The sequence below is a fragment of the Lissotriton helveticus genome, chromosome 10, assembly GCF_964261635.1.
Source record: "Lissotriton helveticus chromosome 10, aLisHel1.1, whole genome shotgun sequence".
NCBI classification, from domain to species: Eukaryota; Metazoa; Chordata; class Amphibia; order Caudata; family Salamandridae; genus Lissotriton; species Lissotriton helveticus.
The window spans coordinates 181,935,092-181,958,883 of NC_136071.1; the positions used below are offsets into that span (position 1 = coordinate 181,935,092).

General features: G+C 43.0%; 1 protein-coding gene across 3 annotated transcripts in view; it reads right to left on the bottom strand.

The window, feature by feature from the left end:
- The window catches only part of SMURF1 (SMAD specific E3 ubiquitin protein ligase 1), a 300,045-nt gene extending 278,094 nt beyond the window's left edge, over positions 1-21,951 (bottom strand). For all 3 annotated transcript variants that reach the window (XR_013602082.1, XM_078665048.1, XM_078665047.1), the window contains exon 1: positions 21,600-21,951. Coding sequence is in view for 2 of the 3 variants with exons in the window: in XM_078665048.1 (XP_078521174.1) it covers positions 21,600-21,708 (109 nt within the window). In the remaining variant the exon portion in view is untranslated. The remainder of the gene's footprint in view (positions 1-21,599) is intronic.
- Between the last annotated feature and the right edge of the window lie 1,841 nt (positions 21,952-23,792).

Below are 23,792 nucleotides of genomic sequence, written 5' to 3' on the forward strand. Positions count from 1 at the left end.
CGCGCGCTGCGAGTCTGCTCCAGCAGATTTCTATCACATGGTATGGCAATGCCTGGCTCTTGCGCCGTTCTGGAGATAGGTGGAACTAGAGCTTACACAGGCCCTAGGGTGGGAAGTTCCCCATGATCCGAGGCGCTTGCTGTTGGGGGTGTTCGACAGCCTGGACGGCTCCAGGGCAGACAAGAGTTTCCTGGGGACAGCAGTGGCGGTGGCGAAAAGAGATATAGCTGCGCTCTGGAGCCAGGCCACAGCGCCGACTGTGCGGAAATGGAAGAGGGGTGGATTGGTGTGGAGCGCAGGAGGAGTCTCTCTTCGAGGCCTGGGGTTGCCGCAAATTATTCGGTAAAGTGTGGGGTAAATGGTTCAGTTGGCTACCAGTGAGGGGGTCCGACTAATCTTGTACATCAGCAATGTTTTGAGATTACCACACCCAGTCCGGCAGGGCCACCTTTTCCTTTGTCGACTGTATATGATGAGATGTGTTTTTACTATGATGCCTGATTTGCTGCCAATGAATTTGATTTTTATTAAAAAAACAATAAAGTTGATTATCAAAATATGGCACTAACAAAATATCTTCAGAATCTCCTTTGATGGAGGATTCATTTTAAAGCAAATAAATCGGTAAAGAATATTTAGGGAAGTGTAGATGAACTATTGACAGTATAGTTTCTACAGCACTTTAAAGGGCGTTTCTCTGCTTTCCTAACTCAGCAAATCAACATGCTTCAGTAGTCTCAAAAGTGCCCTTGAGTGAGGAAAACTGAGTAGGTTTGTTCTAATATACAAGTGCTCTGCATATTGTTCGTTGCAGTAAGATGCGTCTCAATGGTAGCAAAGAGGGAGCTTCACTGACACTGCTGTGGCAGTGTAGTGCCTAGAAAACAGATCTGCATTTGGGCCTACAAAGCACAGGACGAAAGCCTTGGTGTGCTCAGAGTGACAGCATTCAGATGCAGTGAAATCTGACTGGATGAAAAAGAGTACTGCACGTTTAAAGCCCTGAAGAAGTCCGTTTTAGGACGAAACGCGTTGGCAGTTACAGTTTTTTATTAAACATGAATAAAGAGTGAACTCCAAACAACGCGAGATCTGTTTGGTCTTCTCATGGGAAAACACCTGCGTACTATGAATCGTTTTTGAGATGTATATGGATCTAGAATGACGTGCACATTTGTTTAATATAAGAAAGAGTGCAGGGCAGTTTTACCTATATTGTACTATAACTACTGGGAGGTCTTCCCTGTTGCTCTAATTTGGGACCTAGGGGATTGTGTGCCAAGCCCTTTGCACCTTGCTTTCATTTCTGACAATCATTCTTAGGGACGTTAAAGACTGGTGCAGGCATTTATGCTTCAATCCCCAATTTCTCTGTGAATAACAAGACACTAAAGGACCACAATACCTATAGTTTAATTGACAGTTCTACTCATCCAATCAATGAGCTGAACTTTCCAATGGGAGGCAGTATTGCAATAAACAAAATAAATCCCAGTTATAACACACATGTACTAGAGAGGAAAACACAGAGGTGCTAACAGGAGCTCTATGCTAACAGGAGCTCTATTTTTTACAATTTGACTAAGCGAAAGAAAATCAAGATGCTCCATTGGTAAGTGGCATTTCACCTGGCCCACCCCATCAAATCAGGCTGTGGAGACAGGATGGTTTTAAGCAGGAATCAAGAAAAGATTAGGCTATCTTTAGCCACCTGCTTGCTCTGTCCAGTAGGAATTCATACTACCCGCAACATATTGTTTAGGGTCAAGGGCAGCAAATGTTGGTCTTTATTTTGCCCACTGAACTAGAAGGCCCAACCCCCCCCCCCCCTTTAAAAACCCTTTTGCTGCCATTATGGAACTTTGAAAGAAATCTACCAGGCAATTAAGTCAAGATTTGAACCCTATGTATAAAGAGTTCAAATGTCTGTATGAGATTCAATCATACTCTGTCTTTACTATTAGGGTGAGCGCTCTACGGAAATGCTTTGACCTCAGCTGGTATCACCTACAATGATTCGAGTAGAAAACCATGTAAACTTGTTTACAAAATTAAAAATATGAGGCTGCTATGAGAACACTGAAGGCAAGACATGTTTTGTTTTCAAAAGAAAAAACGTACATAAAAAATTACAACTTCAGAAACCACATCTCCGAGTTATCACATAGTAAAACATGTTTCACCATTGCCAATATGTTAGAACAAAGATTAATAATGGAGAATCCATGTAAAACCATTAAGGATAATATGAACACAAACCAAGAGCCAAATTCATAAAGAAAGTCACAAAAGAGCACCTGTAGGGATGTATTCTTCCACTGTGTAGATTTAGGACCTTTGGGAATCCAAGATTTTACAGAGATGAGCCTGCAAACCATATTGCTAGCAAACGCCTGAGACTTTCATTTTCACTTGAGCAGAAATGTGCAGACTATATTTGCTAATGCAAAACACTGACAAGAGTGCAAATCCACTATCCATGCATCCGGTTTTTGCCACTGTAGGAGAGTAGGGTCTGCTTTCCTATGGTCACCCCAATTTTTGCTTTTTGCTTCACTGGTTTTCGACTTAATGTGGCTGTGGGCCTGGTAATCAGACCCACAGCCTGCTGTTCTCTCTCTAAATGTATAACCATGTACTATAGGTACATCACCAATTGGGTATTGGGTCACCTTAATCAGCCCCTGTACAGCGTACTATAGGTACCCAGGGCATAGGTGCATCCAAGGCCTACCAGGGGCTGCAGCATATCTTTTGCCACCCCTGGCTGGCCATACAAACAGACACAACTGGCTGATCACTCAGCTGGGGCAAGGTTGTGTAATCACCCCTTGCTTAGATGTAGTATACCTATATCTAAACCTATATCTGGACACATATATACCTATAAGTCACTCCTATGGTAGGCCTTAACAATCCTGGAGGCAGAGTGCTTGGTTTTATGTGAGATGGAGCTCTAGCATGAGCTGAGCCTGTCTGCAGCTTTCGGAACCATTTCCTTATAGCTGTTCCAGGGTAGTGCCATACCATATACTCTTAACGTGCATTATAAATCAACACGGTTATTGCTAACTTTGGTTTGGCTTTACCAAAACATGTCGTGTAAGGTGTCATACACTTTGGAATACTACCCCCTCACCAGTTCTGGCGACGGGAGTAGCATTCCACCCTTCTAGAGGGAGTAGACATGTTACCTTACTTAAAACACGGTTAATCCTAACCAGAGCCTCAGCATCACAAAATGGATGCTGCTGCCCCGACACAAGTCTGGCCTCCTGCTGCTGACAAACTCCGGTAGGGGAGGCCTGGACAAAAGGTATCCTGTCACAGGGAGGTGTTACACCACCCCAGACAGGAGATAGTGGATTGAGGCAGGCAGGGCGAGTGAAACTAGGCACTGCCTGGGGCGCACAAGGCTCCCCATGCATAGCCCATTTCAAACCAGTGCTGGGGCACTCCAGCCCCAGTCCTGGCGCGAAACTGGACAAAGGGAAAGGGGTGTAACCACCCCCTTCCTGGGTCCCACCCATAGGAGGGACCTAGCAGGATATCCAGCCCCTTGATTTGGAATAAAGGTAGGAGCTGTGGCAATGCACATCAGATAATCCTGACTGAAACTTTGAAACGAAACTCTGGACCCTTCGACATCCCACTCGACGTGGAAGACTGAAGAATCTCCCTTGTGGTCAAGGAGTGACCACCCTGTGCAAACAGGCACCATCCAGCGTCCAACGGTTTGCTTTGTTGCAGCTCCCGCCGGAGCTCGAGCGACAGAAATCGACAAGAACCAGCTTCCCTGACTTCTAACAGCCCGATCCACAGTCCCAGCAAATTTGAGACCCGTGGAGGCGACGTGAGGCGTGGGGCCGGCCATCTTGAAAAGACTGCGAAGTGCTGACCGTGCAGCTCCCGAGGCACCCTCAAAGCTGTGCATTGGGGTTTGAGAAGCCCCAGCCCCGAGCAGCTCGTGCACCGAAGATCACCCCTCCACACTCACCGAGTGCTGCGTGGGGCCCTTTTGCATTTTCCTGCTCGAAGCGTTGGTCCGGTCACTTGCCCGTTGGCTAGTGGCCCCAGTACTGACGAACCTTTGAGTTTACTCTGCTAGTCTGGTTGCTCCAGACTGGCCCTCGCTCCCCTGAAAAGGAGCAACCTCTCTGACCTTGCTGGTCCGAGTAAGAAGCGATCTTCGAATCCTGCGTGGGTTGCATTTGCCAAGGCTTGTTAACTCTGATCCGGAAGCCGACAACGCCGGCAGCGAGAGCCATCGTGGGACAGCTCGTGATCCACTCCTGGTCATCCTCGATGCCCCAGAGTCCACGTGGCAGCGGAGACAAGCTTCACGACAACCACCTGATTGCGCCCGACATCGCCTGGTTCCTTCCTGGTTCCATCCTGGTCACTGCCAAGTGACCCAGACTCTGTCCCCTCTGCTTTCAGGTACTCTACATCTTCGATCCACCCTTGGATCCAACCGGACTCTTCTCTCCTGGCCGCCTGCAGCATCTTCATCTGCAGGCTCCATAGATCTCCACGGCGAAATCCGACACTTTGGCACCTATGCACCCGCTTCCTGTGGGTGAGGTAACGATCTAACACTGGTGCTCCTGTAGTGGTTTACACCTCTAGTGTCCTAGTTTAAAGTGGCTTAATTCTATTCCAGTCGGAAGACTTCCAAAACAGTAACTTTGTAACTTTTACGCACCACTGACTTTGCATTGGTGCATGCTTGTGCTTTCAGCACTGCACCCGAAACCCGCGGGCCTCTCCCGTCCTAACTGTCGTTAGTCCAGAGTAGTCCAAGCGATTCCCAAGGCCCTAGGCCTTAACACTGTTCGTAAAGTGATACTTATACCACTTATTTAGTATATGGTTTTAGCGGCCACCGGCCCTATCCATAATTGTGCAACTTTTGTATGTTTAACTGTGCTTTTGTTTAAACGCTTGTGCCTCTGCACTCATAAAGAGTACAGAGTACAGAGGATTATTCTAGTAATACATATATTTTTATAGTATATAACTTGTGTGGTGTCCTTTCATTTGATATTACAGGATTGCATATGGTAAAACAGCTGGCTTCACATGCCCTCTTGAGTTAAGCCTAAGACTGCTTAGTCCATGCTACCCCTAGGATAGCTTGTCTGTAAGGTTGACTTACAACCACCACCATAATGGATTGTTTGGACTGATACAAGGTGCACACTAGAATAGTGAACATCATACCAACTTCTCACAGCCACTTTGGAAAAACTTGCCAGGATTACATTTCCAACCTTTTCCAGTGTGAAAATTATTTGAGTTTGAGAATAACTGTGCCCAGACTCAAGGTATTCTATACGAACCCCTAAATAATTTTGTCAGTACATTAAACAAGAAACTCCAGCAAAACGTAATTTATTTGTGTCCAGATAGGCACTGGAAATAACTGCCCCACTCTGTGCAGCTTCTGGTGGGGTCTGTGCATCCTCTCAGCGCTCACTTCATACGAGCTCCGATCAACAGCCAACTAGTTAGTAAACCTCGACCCACACATCCTAAGACTTGTTTTCACCTCACTGAAGTCATGGTAAAACACACCGACTTATCCAGACCAGAAGACAACCCAATGAAATTGGCTCACAGTATCTTGACTGGTAACATGCCCTAATTATCTTTGACAAGTTGTTAAATGTATTTACTCAATTTTGGGGCATTTTCCTCTATGCACCATACCAAACTTAAAGCGTACAGCATGACAAGATTCTTCAGAACCTGCATAAAGTGCAAGCTAACAAATTTCCCACGAAGACTGGTAGAGAAGGAGCAGAGGATAGAATTCTAAACCTCAGCAACAAGCAAAATCAACAACCACCATTGGAAATGGCAATCTGGTCTGGCTTATGAAAAGGGGCTTTGTGTCAACGGATGGGTTTAGGCACTCAGTAACTCATACATGAGTGCATCATTTATCTTTGCACTCATGCATCCTTTCATCAATCCACCCTTTAAGACATCCACTGTAACAGCACATACAAGCTCAACTTATGCAAGATAAATTAAAAGAATAGAAGTAGAAAAAAGAAAGCATATTGCATTCTAAACACAGCAGGCATATGCTACATTAACAAAGCTAAATAAATCAGAGGTTGTTTGTCTTGAGGAGGTCTTGTAAGTAGTATATTATGGTTTTAAAGTTCCAGCATTGCTGCCACATTAAGAACCAATATCTTTGTCATCCTGAAATAGTAATGATACAGTATGACCAACGTGGTTTAGCAGAATTGACCACACTGGATACAGTGTACTGCAGATTAAATGAGCGGCAAGCAAGACACCTGTTACCACTACATTGAGAACTGTATTAGCCTCAAACATTTAAAAAAGGAGAAGCAAAGAAATGCAAGGGGAATAATAAAATAAATAGAACATTGAAAACAAACAGCATGGCAAACCAGCCCAAACACTTAACAGCACTCATTTTCAGGTGGAGGTACACATATGAACAGATAATGGGGTCATTCACAGGGCAAGAGAGACAACGACTGATGGGGACTGAACCACTATGCCATGCAGTAAGCTATCATGGATAGAAACAGTGTAAATATCACTCACACTGACAATTGGCAGAACAGGCCTTTAGTCTATTTATCTAGGTAAATATATGTTTATGTAAAAGTATACATTATGTAGTGGTTTTCTTTCATTCCAAGATTCTGGCAGACAGCTAATAAAAGATTTTAGCAAGAAATCTTCTACCTCTAAGCAGGTAACCAACACCAAGGTCCTTCCCTACCAAAGAAATCAGTGACATGTCATGTAATAAAATATCTATCTGCAGACTTTAATAAAAGAGAAAGAACCATCCATCTGTAGATATCTATTCACTTGAATGTATGCTTATCAGGATAAATATGTCAGGCCTACTGACTTTATCGTAACGTTTCATTATAAGCAACCAGGTCTATAACCTTTATCATTGGTTTGCCACCATAACCAATTCAGACCTACTGTGTTGGGTATATGCCTTTCAACAAGGCAACCAGTAGGTATACCTTGATAAAATTGCAAATATGAACAAAAGGCATTCATAAAAACAATATAAATTCCAATACAAATACAGCCGAATAAGTCTTCTATTTCCATGGCTGTTTGGGTAAGTCACTGAAACCAAAACCCTTGCCTGCTGTAGAAATGTGTGACACCTTTGTGCAACAAAATAAATGCCAATATACTTTAGCACAGTATAATAGCAATACATTCTTAAACCCCGACTGTCTTTAATAAGTAAGGCTAAATAAGGCCTACTTGCTTTGTTATAAAACTTTTCATTATAAAACAGATCACACCAAAAGAACGTGACATAACTTTTCCCAATGAACAAATAAGGTCACTAGACTTTAACAATGGCTTAACACTACATACAAACAAGGCCTACTGAAGTGTGCATTAGCGGTCAACCATAAAGCAGCTATTTATAAAATTACAAATATTTACAAAATTAAAGTTGGTGAAACAAACAACTCCTCCCAAGAGGACCAAACAGGAACCACCATTACTTTGAAAATCTACTCTCAGGATTTGTCATGGTGGGTGACCAACAGAAAAACCCTTGCCTACTATGGTAATCTATGAGATTACATTTAACCAAATACCTTTCTACAGCCTCAAACAATGTGATCACTGTTAAAGTCCCATTGCCTTTCCATATGTTTTTCACAATAAATAAACCAGGCCAACTGCCTTGGTAATAACTCTTAATAATAAGCAGCCAAAACGTTTGGCATCCGGTGTAACATTTTCCTCCACACTAATCAAAGCTATAGTTGGTATCATTGGCTTGTCACCATAACCAACTCAGACCTACAGTTTTGAACATAAGCTTTTCCACCAGGTAAAAATCAGACGCAGGGCATAGAATTGGAAAGATACACAAAATCACAGTTGGCCAAGCAAACTAGTATCTCTCCTGAAAGGGCCTATCATGGATTCTCAGAGGAAACCTATATCCAAGGTTCGCTACACGGGGTAACTAACACCAAAAATATTGCCTACTACCACAATCTGTGAGGTTCTATTTTAATCAAATATCTGTATGCTATAATATGGAATGTATATAATATAATATGGAATGCTTAGTTACTTGAACATACTCATTTTATAATATAAATGTCATACGAAACAGATAAGGCCTTTGGCCATGATCATTAGTTTGCCACCATAGCGAACAGTCCTGCGGTATAGAATGCAAGCTTTGTTACGAGCCAAAATTGCAGGGTTTTTTTTTGTTTGATGCACACACATTGAGCACTATCATATCCTGTACTTAAAGGAACCAACACATGGGTGGAGCCTACGTACCCCTCTCAGGAGGACTCTGAAAGCTCTTTTTTGTTGATCTCCTATCGTCAAGTGACAGTTGCAATGTCAAGCCAGAACTAAAAATCCATGCAGACTAGTGTGGTCTTCGGCATCCCACACGGCTCACAAACACAAAACTGCAGTCTAAAGTTAATGATGGAATTATATGGTGCTTGGACTGGAATACATTCTTCACGACGGACCTCCTTCCTTCTGTGCAGCAGCAACTGAACAATAGGTAGCCAAGACATTTTAACAGCATTACAATGCGATATATGTGCCCCTGAAAGTTCTTATGCAGGAATCCTGCTGCTGGCTCAGGCAATTAAATAAATTAAATAATCACAGCTATGTGAAGGGGAAACACTACTTTTCTGTGGATATACAGAACTATTGCCCAATCTAAACTTGTACTCCCGGCTAAAACATGGGGTTGGAGCCAGAACCCATCTCTAAAAACCTACTTAAAGCTACTTTGTAAATTAAATCACATTACATCTGGAGACGGCTATGCTGTCAAGCCAGACCTAAAAACATTAAGGAACACATGGAAAGTGAGCAAAAGAAATTCAGAAAGAGCACTGAAAGAAGGTTGCACGTTAGGAGATGAGAACGAGGATGTTTTTTTAGTGTCCAGCCTCCAGTCCCATTTTAGTAACAAAACTCATTTATTTTTAAATAACTGAAGGCAATCATGAACTGTAATCCGACGGTCTACATTTTTTATGATTTAAAAAGTGGTTATTATCTGCTTGAATCTGAGAAGTTTGAATGGAAACCACAACATCTATTAACTAACAAAGCCAATCACAGCGTTGGTGGCTTGAAACATTACCTTTTCTTATTAAAGGTGGAATGCGCAGAAACAATTTCAATTTTCAAATGTTTCATTGTAACTATTCCGCTTCTAGGCCAGCCTCAAAAACAAACGCAGAGATAACAGAACAAAACGATGCCCCTTTCAAATTATATATATATATATATATATATATAAATATAAACGAAAGTATGTCTGTTTGTCCTTTAAGCATTACTACACCATTCATCCGATCAGCATGAAACTTTGGGAAGTTGTTGAGTACACTCCTGCTAAGGTTTCTGGCAAAAAAAAAAAAAAAATGTGTTAAATGTCGGCCCCCCGGGCCCTCATAATCTTTCCAAAACTGAACGTTTACAGTTTCCGGTGCGACTTGCTTTTGCAATGACCATAAACAAAGTACAAGGACAATCACTGCAAGTGTGTGGACTAGATTTGGAGAATCCGTGCTTCTCACATGGACAACTGTATGTGGCCAGCTCACGCGTCGGAAAACCTGATTTATTCGTCTACGCACCAGACGGTCTATACACAAGCACTCTAATAAATAAACAGAATTAAAACACTTTAAAATGTTTTACATATTAAAATGAATAAGTTTCAATAAAAATGACAATGTAAATTAAATGTTATCATAACAAGTTCCCTTAAATTTCCTTTCTTCGGAGATCGCAGCAACGCGCGACGGGTAAGCTAGTTCAATGTATAAAACCAAAAACAAAGAGGGTCAATGTGATCTTCACAGAAAGCTAGCACAAGCATGCCAGGTAATGCTGAAAGAACATAAACGAAAACATCAAAGACCCTAAATGTACTCAACTAGACAAAAATCGGATTAGAACTTGATAAAAAAAAATGCGCTATTTTAGTCTAGTAGTATTCGACTTTTTACTGGCATTATCTTACTTCCCCGCGATCATCTCTCGCCTCCTTCCATCTTTATCACACCCAACACTTACAAGCTGCACCAGTAGACCCAGCTATAATACACCCGTTGGATCGCTGGATATGTCGGTCCACTGAATCCTTCTAAGACACCATGGGCCTTAATATGTATGGTGTTGGAGGCACAACGGGTTTAGGCACACGCTTTGTGCTCCCTTGGGCAATACGATATTACAGAAGTGGCCGCAAGCGCTTGAGCAGCCACTTCTATAACACTGATAGTGTTTTGGCACATGTAGCATCTGCTCTAGCTTGAGAAGAAGTTCCTCATTTGGATAGAGGGTGGCCCAATGCAAACAAGGAAATCAACTTCCCTGTTTGACCCGAGCCCCATTTGGGATGTGGGCGCAGAGGCAAACAGGCCGTTAGGAGGCACATTGACAGTGTTAAATATCTAAAGTGGTCGAGTACAGAGCAACGTATACTATCCTTCAAGGGTTTCTCAGTGCTCAAGGCGGTGATTTTTTTGCGTGCTGTACTAGAGCGCGCTCCGTCCATGCGCATGCTTGTTCAACACAACCAGCTGGAACCTCGCCGGGCACACCAACCCAGGACGCACAGCTGAACAAATAGAAGTGAACCATCCAATGAAGTTCAAGAATTCTCGTGCATTTATCCCAAACAATTTATTCCATAAATAATCTGCAAGTAATCCATGTTTTTGCAAAACTTCCATTTTCTAATATTTGCTCAAGTTCAACCAGTGCCTACACAGGCTTTGCTCAGAAACACAAAAGTGTAAAATATTGCATAATCCAATGTGGAAGATTTTATTCTTAATGCATTTCAGGCTTTTTTAGCCCTTTCAACAGCCATTGATAGTGTGCCACATAAATGTGGAGCATGGTCAGTGTGTCCCTTGAAGGCAGCCCTTTTGGAGGGTGAAAAGGGAGTCCTATGGTCCCTGTACACAATCCCCCGGCAAGCGGGTGTAATCTCACTGCACTCGCCTGCTGGGGTAACTCTGCTCCCTCTTCAAAGTGCAGGCACTTGCAAGCAGCAAAGCCCGATTGGACTGAATGCACTGCCCTCTGGCAGCCACAAGTTTGCGGCTGCCCTGGAGGCAGCACATTGATTGTAATACTGACCCTGTGGGCGCCTGGCACGCTTGCTTTAAGTGCACCATGGCACTAGCAGGGACAGTGCACCTACTACGTACTACAAGCAGTTTAAGTCACCTAAAGAGGGATTCTTTGTAGTAGGGGGATGAGCTGTTATGGGGTTGAACTGTCAGTCAGTGATCCAAGGAGAACAAGTGAGCAAGGAAAGGTGGCAATATTACCAAATTGCAGAAGAAATTGCTCGCTGACCTCAGCACTTGTGTTCCCAGCAGGTCACACTCAAATCTCAATAAAACCAACTCAGCCAGTCGGTCCACTGTGTGCCACTTGACTGGTTAAGAGCAACAAATGAATGTCATAGCGCTACAGTGGGCAAAATGGTAGCACTAAGAACTCTATAAAAACAATCTAGTTACTGTACACTTTTTCATCTGTCCTTCATTGTTTGCCATTGTATACAACCGGTTGTTAACCAGTGGACAAGACAATGGCTGATCAAGCATGGACAGAAGTAACTGCATATCCACCCAGTGATTAATATTTCCTCACGCAACATGAGAGAGTGATGACACCGGAGAACAATGCATGGGTCAGCAGTTTGGGTTCAAAGCAAACCCCCAGGAGGAATTCAGAAGAAAGCAGGGAAAAGCCAACACAATCTCAAAAAGCCTAAACATCAGGACAAGGGAGAACCTCTTGAGGTGTGAAGGATACCACGATATTAACAGGCAATTGAAGCAGACATCTACAATATTAAGAGCCTGGTCTGTCCTTGACAGCTGTTGCCATTGCAAACTTCAGGCTGCAAACCAATGATTAACAGCGATGACTGTAAGGGAGCAGAACTAGGCCAAGAAGTGACACCAACAAATGATTCATTTTTCCTCGAGCAGTTCTGTATGAACTTCCGAACCTCAACCCATGGTCCCACAAGGAAGTTAAGTGCTTGGATGCTTAACATGACTCAGGGGAGGTCTTACTTTCAATACAGCTGTTATGGTGTCCCCTTGACACTTGCCGTGCCTTGTAATTTACCGGGCCGTGGTACAAAGTGTGTGGGGGGGGGGGGGGGGGGGGGGAGAATCAAGCATACCCTAAAGAACGTAACCACAGAGCTGGAAGCACTTTTGATTATTTAGTGGCATGAAACACCCCGTCAGGTACCAAGGTCACACCATACAATTACATACAATTCATGTACTAGCAGGATATTGGTAAAGGAAGGGGAAGTGCTCGTGTCACGAGGCCCCGAAATCTCACAAAGAATATGGTGATTTCTAGGAGAAGGGAAGGGGAGGGAGAGGACAGAGGGCAATAGCTTTTTCGAGCAGAAGCATAGTCAGTCTTTATCCTCCACTCCCAGTGAAGTGGGGTAGGCGGCCACTAGCATCGAAGTTCTTTGCGGCACGGCGACAGCCTCAGTGAGTCATGGAGTAAAAACCATGCGAGGGTGAACCAAAACCTGGATAGGTGAGAAAGGGGAACATCTGCCAGTAGTGGCTTTTAACTTGAGAGAACATGAATGGTGAGGTTTCTCTGTGAAGGAGCGTGAGCTGTCGTGGGGCAAAGCATAGAAAAGGAGACAAAGGGGCAATGAACTTGATGAAATGGAGAAGGGGGTGAAGTTACTCTGGGAGAGCTTGCTTGCAGGGGTGTGTCCAAGAACTGCAGTGAAATACCCAATTCCAAGGTGAGTGGAGGATGGGGTAAATATAGTGAACCACATAAAAGAATAGGAGCCTAAGACTTCAGTTGGAATTCAGCAGACTGATACATTTTTTTTTAAATCTTTAACTGCTCAAATGAAAGCCCTTTCCCTCAAAAAATATTTTCTTCTTATATTACGAGAACAAACATTTGTGTCCTAACAAATCAAGACCAATAACCCAAAACTCATCACGTCACACACAAACTACATCCACTTTTCAAATAGCCAAGCAGACCACTGGGACCACAGTTCTATTACAAAACGTAATGTTTAAATGCCATCTCCTCAAGCTGTTCACTGGCAAATTAATGTCAAACAGTGTTCGTATGACAACCAGGAGTCTGGAAACAAAGTGTCAGAGTTCAAATTCATTACACCAGACAGGCTCCAGATGTTCGTATAGCCTTTAAAGTGATTTCTAGAAGCAAAAGCAACACTTCTTTACTGCACTTCCACAAAAAACGAACAACAAATAAACATGTCTCGCTCAAAACCACAGACTACAACACATGCTCCAACAACGAACTGTTATCCTTTAACCTAGACTAAACCCAGAACGCTAAAGTAAACACAGTAGAGCTAAAGGGCAAACATACAAGGTCAGCAAATGCTGGGAAGTAAAACATCCAGTCCCTCCCAATACCACTACACAAACAGAAAAACAATCACATTTAGGAAAAACATTTTCCTCTAGAAGCCACCTAACAAAGACATAACAGATGGCCAGGGCAATCGCTAGGCCTTTAAGTACTAAATGCTGAGGAAATGCTCGTGTAGGCTGCATTGTCTGGAAGATCAAGCGTTTACAGTAGTTACCCTAAAGTGATGGAGGGCAACACAAGACCAACAAGCATTGGCAAAGCCAATCAGTCTAGCATTGACTTAGTCTATTTGTAAATGTTTGCTTTTTTTTTTTTTAAATACACCATTGTTGCGGGAGTCCCCAGGCCCGTACAAATATTTTTTCAAGTATAAAAAATGAAGAAAAAAAAGTGGGTTTAAAGAAGCACACATTGCTACACTGAACCCATGCACCAAAGGGAACTACATTATTTGCAGGTGTACTCCTTGTCCAAGAGTTAAACACCGTCACTCAAAGTGGAGCGTGCTGACCCATTAACTCAGTATGTATGTTGTAGCAGGTGGAAGAAAAGTGTTAATGACACTACAGCAGACCAATGGGGCTGAAAGCCCCTAATAGCGTGGATATTGGATATGTACATTTCTAAAAATCAAAAGGTCTTGGCTTGCCCAGAGCTAAAAATAATTTGTGTCAGTGTTGAAGCATTTCCATGGGAGCTATTTCGAATGTCATTATCTTAAGTAACCTGTCATTTTCTTTTCATCAATTGGCACAAAATATACCTTAAAAGCAGCCCACAATTATGTCCTACTGTACACTGACTCTGTACAGTAGGAAAGAATTGTGGGCAGCTGTTAAGGTATAGGACGAACTTAGCAACAGCTCCCATGCATCAGTGGCGACCTCTTCATGAATGTTCAGCAGTATTAGAACATATTGGACCAGCAGGGGTCTGTAGCAGGATGTTTAATCCACAGTGGATCAGAATCAGAGCCTATATTCATCCCACTGAGCTCTTCTTCATTGTCTTAAACTCAGCCTTATACACCTGATCAGAAGTATGAAATACTATATGAATACAACTGCTAAAAACACACTAAGAAAGTAGACAGACATAAGACCTCCTAAGTTTGTGAAAGAAAATATGCGACTCATCCTCTTGGTTAAAGAAGGTGTGACGAATCTACGATAAGCATGTCAATAAGAAATACTTATCACGGCACTCCTCTCTCACATCTATAACATCAGGAAAGAACTACATAATCATTGCCCAGAGGAAGATGCACAAGCAGCAAAACACATTGACAAAGTATCCAATCCTATTGGGAAGAATAAGACTGGAGATTTCTGACGACTTCTTTTGAGAACATGCCTCTAAGCACGTTGGTGGCTCCTCCTAAACTGTTATTTTGATTCAGACATATAGACAACTAGTGTGTATTTGAGTCAATAGTAAATACATCTACCGATCAGCAAATACACCACTAAATTCCGTATTTAATTAATTTCAAGAGCATGTGCCTATTTTGCACAACATGGTAAGTTAGTTAAAATATTCAATCCCTTGTTTGCTAGCCAAAACTACAGCCTCTCTAAAAGGGTACCTTTCATATTTTTATTTTACACATATACAGCTCAAATGTGCATATGAATAAATTTGGACAGGTCTGGGTGTCCTAGACAGGTAAGAAAGATCATATCAATTGCTTTTTTCTGACGTTTTACAAAATAATGAAGACACCAGCCATTAGTTCCTGTGATTACAAACTAATTCGAGGAGCAATATTAACTACAGAAAAGAAAACTGCAAATTGGCAGATTCTGAGAATCCTCATGTGATTTAACCAGGTACAAAAATATGATTTGAGGCTTACAGTTGGCAGGCGAAAAGTCGACACTCGTGTCTATCGAAGGTAACAACTGTTCAACATCTGCGTCCCTTACACTGGTACTTTGCATACGATTATTCTGGCAGGATTTGGTTCCGACATTAGCAAAGTTTCGACCATCAGATAGATGTGCACAAAATCTTAGTGTTTGGGCGGAATTTATTGCTCTCCCAAAGCGGTAGAAACTAATGGTGTGTAAAGCAAGAGTATGGTAATGTCAGGGGCATAAAAGTTAGGCACCCTCTTAAAAATGTCCTAGCATGGTGTGAAACATGCCAATTTGTACTTGGTTAAAGGAACATCAAGACCGTAGTCATGCAGGCTATGAATTAAACCTGCGATTCTGCATACTGCGTAAGCAAGCACGAGTGCTCGGGATGGGGCTAAATAAGCTGTACTATCAGACACATGGCTCATGGCTCTTCCAGAACACACATTCCTGCCTGTGCCTAGTCCCATGAGCACCTAGGAAACGTTTGTAACAGCAGCTGCACGAGAGGCATGTGTACGGAGGTCAAAATATCAAAGGAACACAACTAATCTGCATTCGTAGGGCAGAAATCAGTCAACAGAAACTTCTGCCAGATACAAAGTAACTTATCTTGAAATTATGGCCAAAGAGCAAAAGTGTCAGACTTCGTGCTTGCTGTACATAGCTTTAGCAAATAATGTAGCTTCGCATACGTTTCGAAGCACTCTTAAACATCAATCTACAAATGAAGTCCAAGCCTAGTGTGTTGCCAGCTTTTTGTAGCACTGCACGCAAACGCAGAAGCGTAAACTATTGTTCATTTCATCTTACGAAGCATTTGTTCACTAAAGAAGCCGGTTTACCGAGGAGATGCCGCCATAAAACCATGTTAACCTCTGTTGTGTGTCCTTCCGGTCTAACCTTAGTACCCCTCCCGCTTAGGAAGTCACACAAAAAGATGAAGTTCACCTTCCTGCTCAACAATTGTGTTAAGGATAAATCATTCTGGGAAAAAAATGTAAGGATCCTTCATTTTTTTTGCCTCCCTCGCGGGTCTTTTTTCATCCACCTCTTCCACCCCAAACGTGTTTTCTTTCTGTTTTCTACTGTTCTTGTGCGAACCATTACAATAGCCAAAAGCACCCGTTAATACACTTCAATTAAGCTCATCTTTACATAGGGTTTTGAATGTGAAATAAATCTTGTAGTACAACGGATTCTCTACTCAGAAGACGCCTCACAAAAGGTAACTTTGCACGAGGCAACGAGTGCTGGTATCACATCTGTTACAGAGGCTCAAATGTCTCTCTATCCAACCAAAACATTTACCATACAAACACTGTGAAGATCTGTTGTGGTGGGGAGGGATGAAAGAGAAGCAGGCGCAGAGCCTGCTCTTTAATGTGCTCCCTACCCACATAAATATCTTGAACTGCATATGCAAACTTACGTTTCTGTTAACCATAAACAGCAGACTGAGGAATACATGTCTGGTGCCAAATGCCCATGTGGGAGTGGGAGGCAAGTGTAGGTATTAAAAAAAATTTTTCCCAAAGTAAAAAAAAAAAAAAAAAAAGCAAACGCATTAGTCTCATTTTCAGCCAGAATTCCGTGACAATCAACCCACACCTCTATCATGTTCAGAAATTTAAAAAAAAATACATATTTTACTACATTGGCGCCGCGGCCAGGGCGACTGACGCTGGAATCTGGGGACCACGGTTCGATCCCCGGCTCCGGCGGCAGGTTAGCCCAGCACCATGTGACTCTGGGCAATAGCTCGCTTAATCTTCCCGACGGCCCCCAGCGCCTAGAGACCCTTACGGGTGATTGTGCGCTTTACAAATGTGGACTTTATTTTACTTTACATTATATTTATAGTCCTGTGGTCCACGATTAAAAGGTGGTTCAAAATGTCAGTACATTTGCAATCCAATTCCACTATCTCCCTGCGTTTAAGAGACACTCAAGGGTCTACATGACCAATATGCATGTTCCCGTGTGAAGGAGGCAGAACAAAGTTGGCAACCATTTCCTAATTTATTGAAAAGAGGAGGGGAAATACAGAAACTTGAGTCTCTATCCACTCTAGTCCAGTAGGCTGGACAGGATTAATCATAAAATATGCTTTGCTATGTGTCAAGTTCGACCCCATTACTACAAACATGAAATATTCTGATTTAAGACTGATAATACTGGAGATTGCAGCATCCACATGAACCACGATGACCTTTACTGCTGCTGTACTCAGGCGGATCAGCACAGTACTAAGAGTTGTGCACTGGGATTTAGATTTGACTATGTGAAAAAAAGAGAAAAATTGCAGATGTAAAACCAAATTTCAAATGATCTTTATATATTGCCCATAGGCTGCATCAATGGAAAATCTGCTACTAAGGGTCGAAAACACACCTAATCTATTAAGATATTGAGTGCATATATTTAAATACAATAAGATTCTGACTCCAGAGAAAACAAACATTGACAATGAACATGGTTAAGTTACCGTCTACACCTCAAGTAAGGCTAAATGGTCAAGGTTTCCCAGACCATAACTTCTTGAGACATCCTGATAGTGCAACGTTTTATAGCAACAACTTCTCTCCAAGATGCTGATAGTTTAATTTGTTCTCCGGGACGCCAGTACATAATCTAGCAAATGTCACTGTTGAGCGAATTTTGTTAAGTTACTGCCTCTTACTTGAACAGCTGTGTATTTAAAATATTTTTCCAATTGTATACAACGGATGTTAGCCCTAAAGCTGTGGTGGAAGGAGTGCCATAATACTACTGATCTATATAAAAAGGTTAGTCTTCAGTCACCACATTTCCATAAATAGGTCCCACAGTCAATTTAAATTTCAAGATGTTAAGACAACTTCTGGGATTTTTCTTCTTTAGCAAACATCCCTGACAGAAGCTCACCAGAACTGCTCGTTGCTACAGGATATTCACCACATAGGTCTTGGGGGGCGCAAACATAAAGTAGTGGCAACCATGTAATGTTGAGCACTAGTGATGTGAGGTGTACAGGATGTAGCCCTTGCGGTTAGAGCTGTCGACCTCGAAGCTGGGGAACCGTGTTCGAGTCTCGGCAACGACGCTCAACATCCTGTGATTCTGGGCAAATCACTTACAGCTAGATTCATCAAGCGAAATGCGCTCGCAAAAGGGCCAGATTCTGAGAATCTGGCCCTTTGCGAGTGCAATTTTTGCATTTGGGATTCATCATCCCAAATGCAAAAATCGCTAATAAAGAATTCGCAAATTTGCGAGGATTAGCATTTAAGGAATCTCTATTAGAGATTCCTTAAATGCCATTCATGAAACATTTAAAAATTGCGAATTCGCAATTTAGGACCGCTATTTACCACGGAGTCAAACCTCGTGGTAAATAGCGAAAACTTAGAAAAATGCATTTTGATGCATTTTTCTAAGTTGAATGTTACACACACACACACGTCCTATGGAGATGTGTGTGCACAACATCAGTGAAAATTCACATTTATGGGGTGCTACAGGGTGTCCTTTGGACACCCCTGCACCCTTGAAATCGCATCCTTATTTGCGATTAGCAAATTGCTATCGCAAATAAGGTATAACTCCCCATTCATTCCTATGGGCCTTTAGCCCATAGAAATGAATGGAGAGTTATTCCTTATTTGCGATTAGTAATTTGCTAATCGCAAATAAGGAATGTGTAGGAATCGCAATTTATTTAGCAATTCCTACATGAATCCCGTTTTGCAAGTCCTTAATAGCGATTCCTTATGAATCGCTATTAAAGACTCGCAAAACGGCCCTTTCATGAATCTAGCTGTTAATCTTCCTGTGTCTAATAAAAATGAATGTGTCAGTCTGTAAGGAAACTGATGCTCATGTAAAGCGCTCTGATGCCTGATGTCTAGTTTGCTCTATAAAAAACTTTTTGTTTTAAAGTGGCTGGGTGGTATTTTTTTCACCATTAACTAGGTGACCAATCTTATTGTCTCCTAGACAGTATTTCCTTTTTAAGTTTAAATGGGTGTTCAGAACTTGCTAAATCACCGAATGGTGGCAAGCCACAGTCCATAGAGTACAGTCTCCAACTGAGTAAATAGGATTTGCCTCATACTAAATCATTAAAACAGAATATGAAATAACCACCATTTGAAACATCAGCCTAGAATATTGGGATGTTGGCAGCTATTCTTAACTACCACAGGCCTGCCAATCTCGAATTGAGTGCTTTCAAGCAAACTTCCCGAGAATAATTTGATCGGCGCACACTACGAGTGTATCACGAAAGAGATTCTGTCCTGGTGAGCCAGTTCAATCCGTGTCACCCGTTCTGGAGCAAGAATTATAGAAATGATCAGTGACTCACTGGTTTCCAATACTGAGCTCAAAGCTTAGAAAGAGGTGGTGCCAATTTGGGTTTTAAAATCCAAACATCGCAATTATTTCACTACAAGCTTTAACTAAAAATGTTTTAAAAATCATTGAGAAGGGTGTCACATTTTCCATAAAAAAACAGGCTGGTAATAGACCAGAAACTGGAATGGACTGATAGCAGTTGCACTTGAGGAGCTCAAGATCACGTGCAGACTAAGACTGCCCTGCTTAGTGAGTGATGTAAAGGAGCAGGAGGCCAGTCCGCCTTTTCAAAGTACAAGCATACCCTTATAATATAGGAACTTTATAGATTTTAAACGTGATCCTCACAAATGCCAGCCTTGCCTTCCATTCGCTGGCTCCCTGTAGGTAAATAAATTACCTGTAAAAATGCGTGCCTGGCACATAACGAAAACAGATATTCACCAGCCCCTTGTCTGTACATTCCATTCCACAGAAAATTCGCCAAGGTGGTTGGTCCTCCACGGGTTACGCATCTTTTCTTAGAAATAGGCATGAGAAGCATCTTCGAATTAAGTCTGACCTCTTGAAATTTCAGAACGTGTTAAAAATAGCATGCCCAACCCGATCAGAATTCCACCAGCTGTTTATGGTATGTTGAATCATCTCAGTACTTTGGATACATAAAGCATGTAATTAATTGCTTGCAAGGCAGAAGTACAGGTTGTTATTAGCTGCCACAACCATGAAGAAATAAGGGGGGTGTCTTGTACCGGTGCTATCTGTGGTTACAAACGAATTCCCTCTGCAAATTCAAACTAGGCTACTCTGTATCAATGGGATTTAAAGAGCATGAACCTACATACAGGACAGTGGTTTACAGAAGCCTTACAAGAATGATCGTTGCAAAAACCTGGTGTACATGAGAAGGGGGTTCTTGATGAATTGGGAGTGGAGGGTTGTGGAAAGATGCTAGAGTGTAGTGAGATATCCACAGACGTAAGAGAATATTTAATGCTGCTGGTCGAATCAAGTCAGCCCCACTGCCTTTAAACACAAGTCAATATCACCTTCCTTCAGATACAGGTCACGCAGCTGCAACCCAGACCCCTCTCCAGAGATGAAGGGCAATTATTTCTTCCTGCTGATAGACTCAAGTGGCCCCCACCACAGCCTGATACAAGTTAGTATCCTCCTGATACAAGTTATTTTTCCCTACCTCACAAAGAAGCAAGTAGCCCCCCCCCCCAACCAGATAAAATAGGAGGCCCTCTTCCACAGATGACGATTAGCATAAGTAAAATGATGTTTATTGCTTGACATATGGAATGATTTTCATTAGCCGAAATATAATTACGTGCGGCACACTAACGCCCATGTACTGACAAGGGATTGTCCCCCTTCTATAGATACAGGCCAGTCAGCACAAGCTAGTACCCTCCTTCTATAGATAGATACAAGACAGTCAATACACGCCAGTAGCCTCTTTATACAGATAAGAACGAGAAGACACTTTAAAAGATACGAGCAACTAATACCATACTACAGAAACAAGTAGCAACCTTTTTGATACAAGCTAACAGTTCCATTCTACAAATGCAAAGCTGAATCTTCCTCCTGCAGAAACACACTAGCCTCAAACCCTCAGATGCAAGCCGCTAGCCACCTCTGCAGATACATGCCAGCCCCGCCCCCTCCTCAGATACACACCAGCCCCCCCTCCTCGGTTACAAACCCGGTCTTGGCATCCATAGCCAACCCACGGTCATACCATTTGGACTCCCCGCAGAAACTATCCCAGCTCTCATGAGATTTCACTTAATACTTGGGGGCATTGCCTTGCTCTGCATGGGACACAGGTCTGCCCTTCCATGCATATATAGCCGATGTCCCTGAATGTAACAAACCACACCTTTGCTATGTAACCGGGACTGTAGTTTAAATGATCCTCACCTGTCAGGCGAATTTTTATGCTGGACCCGTTCCTTCTTGTCCCTGGATTCGACATCCCTCGCGTCTCCGCAAAACACCCAAAAACGACATATAAAAAGACCCAAAACATATAAAATTCAGCCTGCACCCCGGGCGGGGCGCTGACCGGGGATTGCTGTCCGGGCTTACAGCAGAGCCGCGGATCAGGAAAGAAAGGGGGTCACCGCACCCGCACCATGTCCGGCCCGGGGCCGACGCGCCCCAGCCTTCGCCGCCACCTCGGAGCCGCCTCCAGCCAGCCAGTCGCGCTCGCGACACCTCCCCTCCTTCCTCAACGGCGGCGCGCACGCTCCCTGCGATCCCGTACCAAACTAGTGAACGCGCACGTCCCGCACTGTGATCGGCTGCTGCTGCGCGCACCTGAACCAACAAGTAGCGCGCTCGTCTCGTGCTCCACCCTCCTTCCGTCGCCTGCAGGAGTCTCTAATGCGCTTGGCCCTGTCCCTTCGGCGGCCATGTTAGGACCAGGCAGGTCCCTGCTCATTTGATCCATTTTATGGCATGCAAGGGGTGGTATAAATCAGACTTCATATTCTTACGGAACACTTGGTCTCTTAATGTCCTCATTTCGATGAGACGCGTACCGCCTAGCTGCTAATACACTGGTTAGACATGTTTAGTTGTTTTCTTTGGCACACTCTTTCACGTTTTCCTTTACAAAAATACTATAGACATAAAATAAGGAATTTTACATCGCAACGCACACCAAACTAATTTACAAAGCGGGCTTGGCGGGTTGTGTGCAAATGCTAAACCCACGCTCTGATGACTGTGAAACAGCGACAAAGCTAGTGGGTCCGGCAGGAGATATGGATGTGTTGTGGTGTTGGCATTGCGCGATATGGTTGTTAACCAGATGTGGCGTTACTCTTCGAGCTGCCGAATTTGAAACTAGGGAGCCAGGTTCGAGGCTCGGCGTCGCTCTACATCATGTGATTCAGGGCAAATCACCGAATCCCTCGGGATCTGACATTGTGTACTGTAATTGCAGCTTTTATAAAGCTCTCCAATACTTGTTTAGTTCGCGCTTTATCAACTAGTCAATCAGTCAGTCATCAAACTTTATTTCGGCCATAGGCCATAAAAGCAGTACAAGATAAAACACTATAGACTGGTCTGATGTACAAAACTAAAAAAACATTTTTGACATAAAACATTGTAGTTAAAACTAGATAATGTTTAAGTAACATCCTTTAAAATTGGTTTTAAAATATTGAAAAAAAAATGAATCACAAGCAGTTCTGTTACTTAAATAAGAGCGTAGGATACTGGACCAGAAAAACTGGGCTTGTGGGTCTGGTCACTTGCCGACCCCCTCCAATGTTTATATGCAGTAAGAACCACCAAGTCCCTATGAGCAGTATCGAGCGCCTTAAGCTTGGTCCTTCTGTGGTACCACATGGAAAATAGGAATCTGGATGTCACAAATACCAGTAAGGGGGAGGAATCATATTTTAGAATTCGGTACGCATCCTGGTAATTCCTGATGCCCACATTTTTACAGAGTTGGATGATCCATTTGGCTCTTGCATTGGCATAAGAAGGACAGAAGAGTAAAACATGTAGGTCAGATTCTACACTGGCATTACAACCTGGGCAGCCCTTGAGTGGAGAGTTCGTACCTGTCCACTTGTTCGTGAAGTCCCTTACCGGAAGTGTTCCGTGTCTAAATTGCACATAACGTTTTTTTGCGAGAGGGAGTTGGATATTGTCCAAGAATTGTTCAAAACGATATGTGCACTTTACCTCCAAAAATCTTGAGTTTAGCACCCCTATGGCAGTGTTCTGTAGTATATTGGCCAGATGGTGTTCCTTGAGTGCTAATGCAAGGGATTTTTTTGAGATACAGGGACATGTATGTTCAGGAGTAAGCCATAGGTCAGCCCTTCCCAGTGAATGACATAGATGTTTGATATGCATGAGCCAGGGGATCTTCCCTGCACCCTGAGTAAGTAGGAAACCCTTCAGTTCCTCCCTGTAGTGGATAAGCTCGGGGGTGCTCCAAAGACATCTCCAATAAATTAAAGGGCGATTAGAGATTATGTCCCTGATTGGGGTCAAGCCACCATCTAGACACAATGGGAGCAGAGGGGTGCTCTGGGGTAGACGTGATAGACGTCTCAAAAAACCGTTCTCGGTAGCAACCAAGGAGGT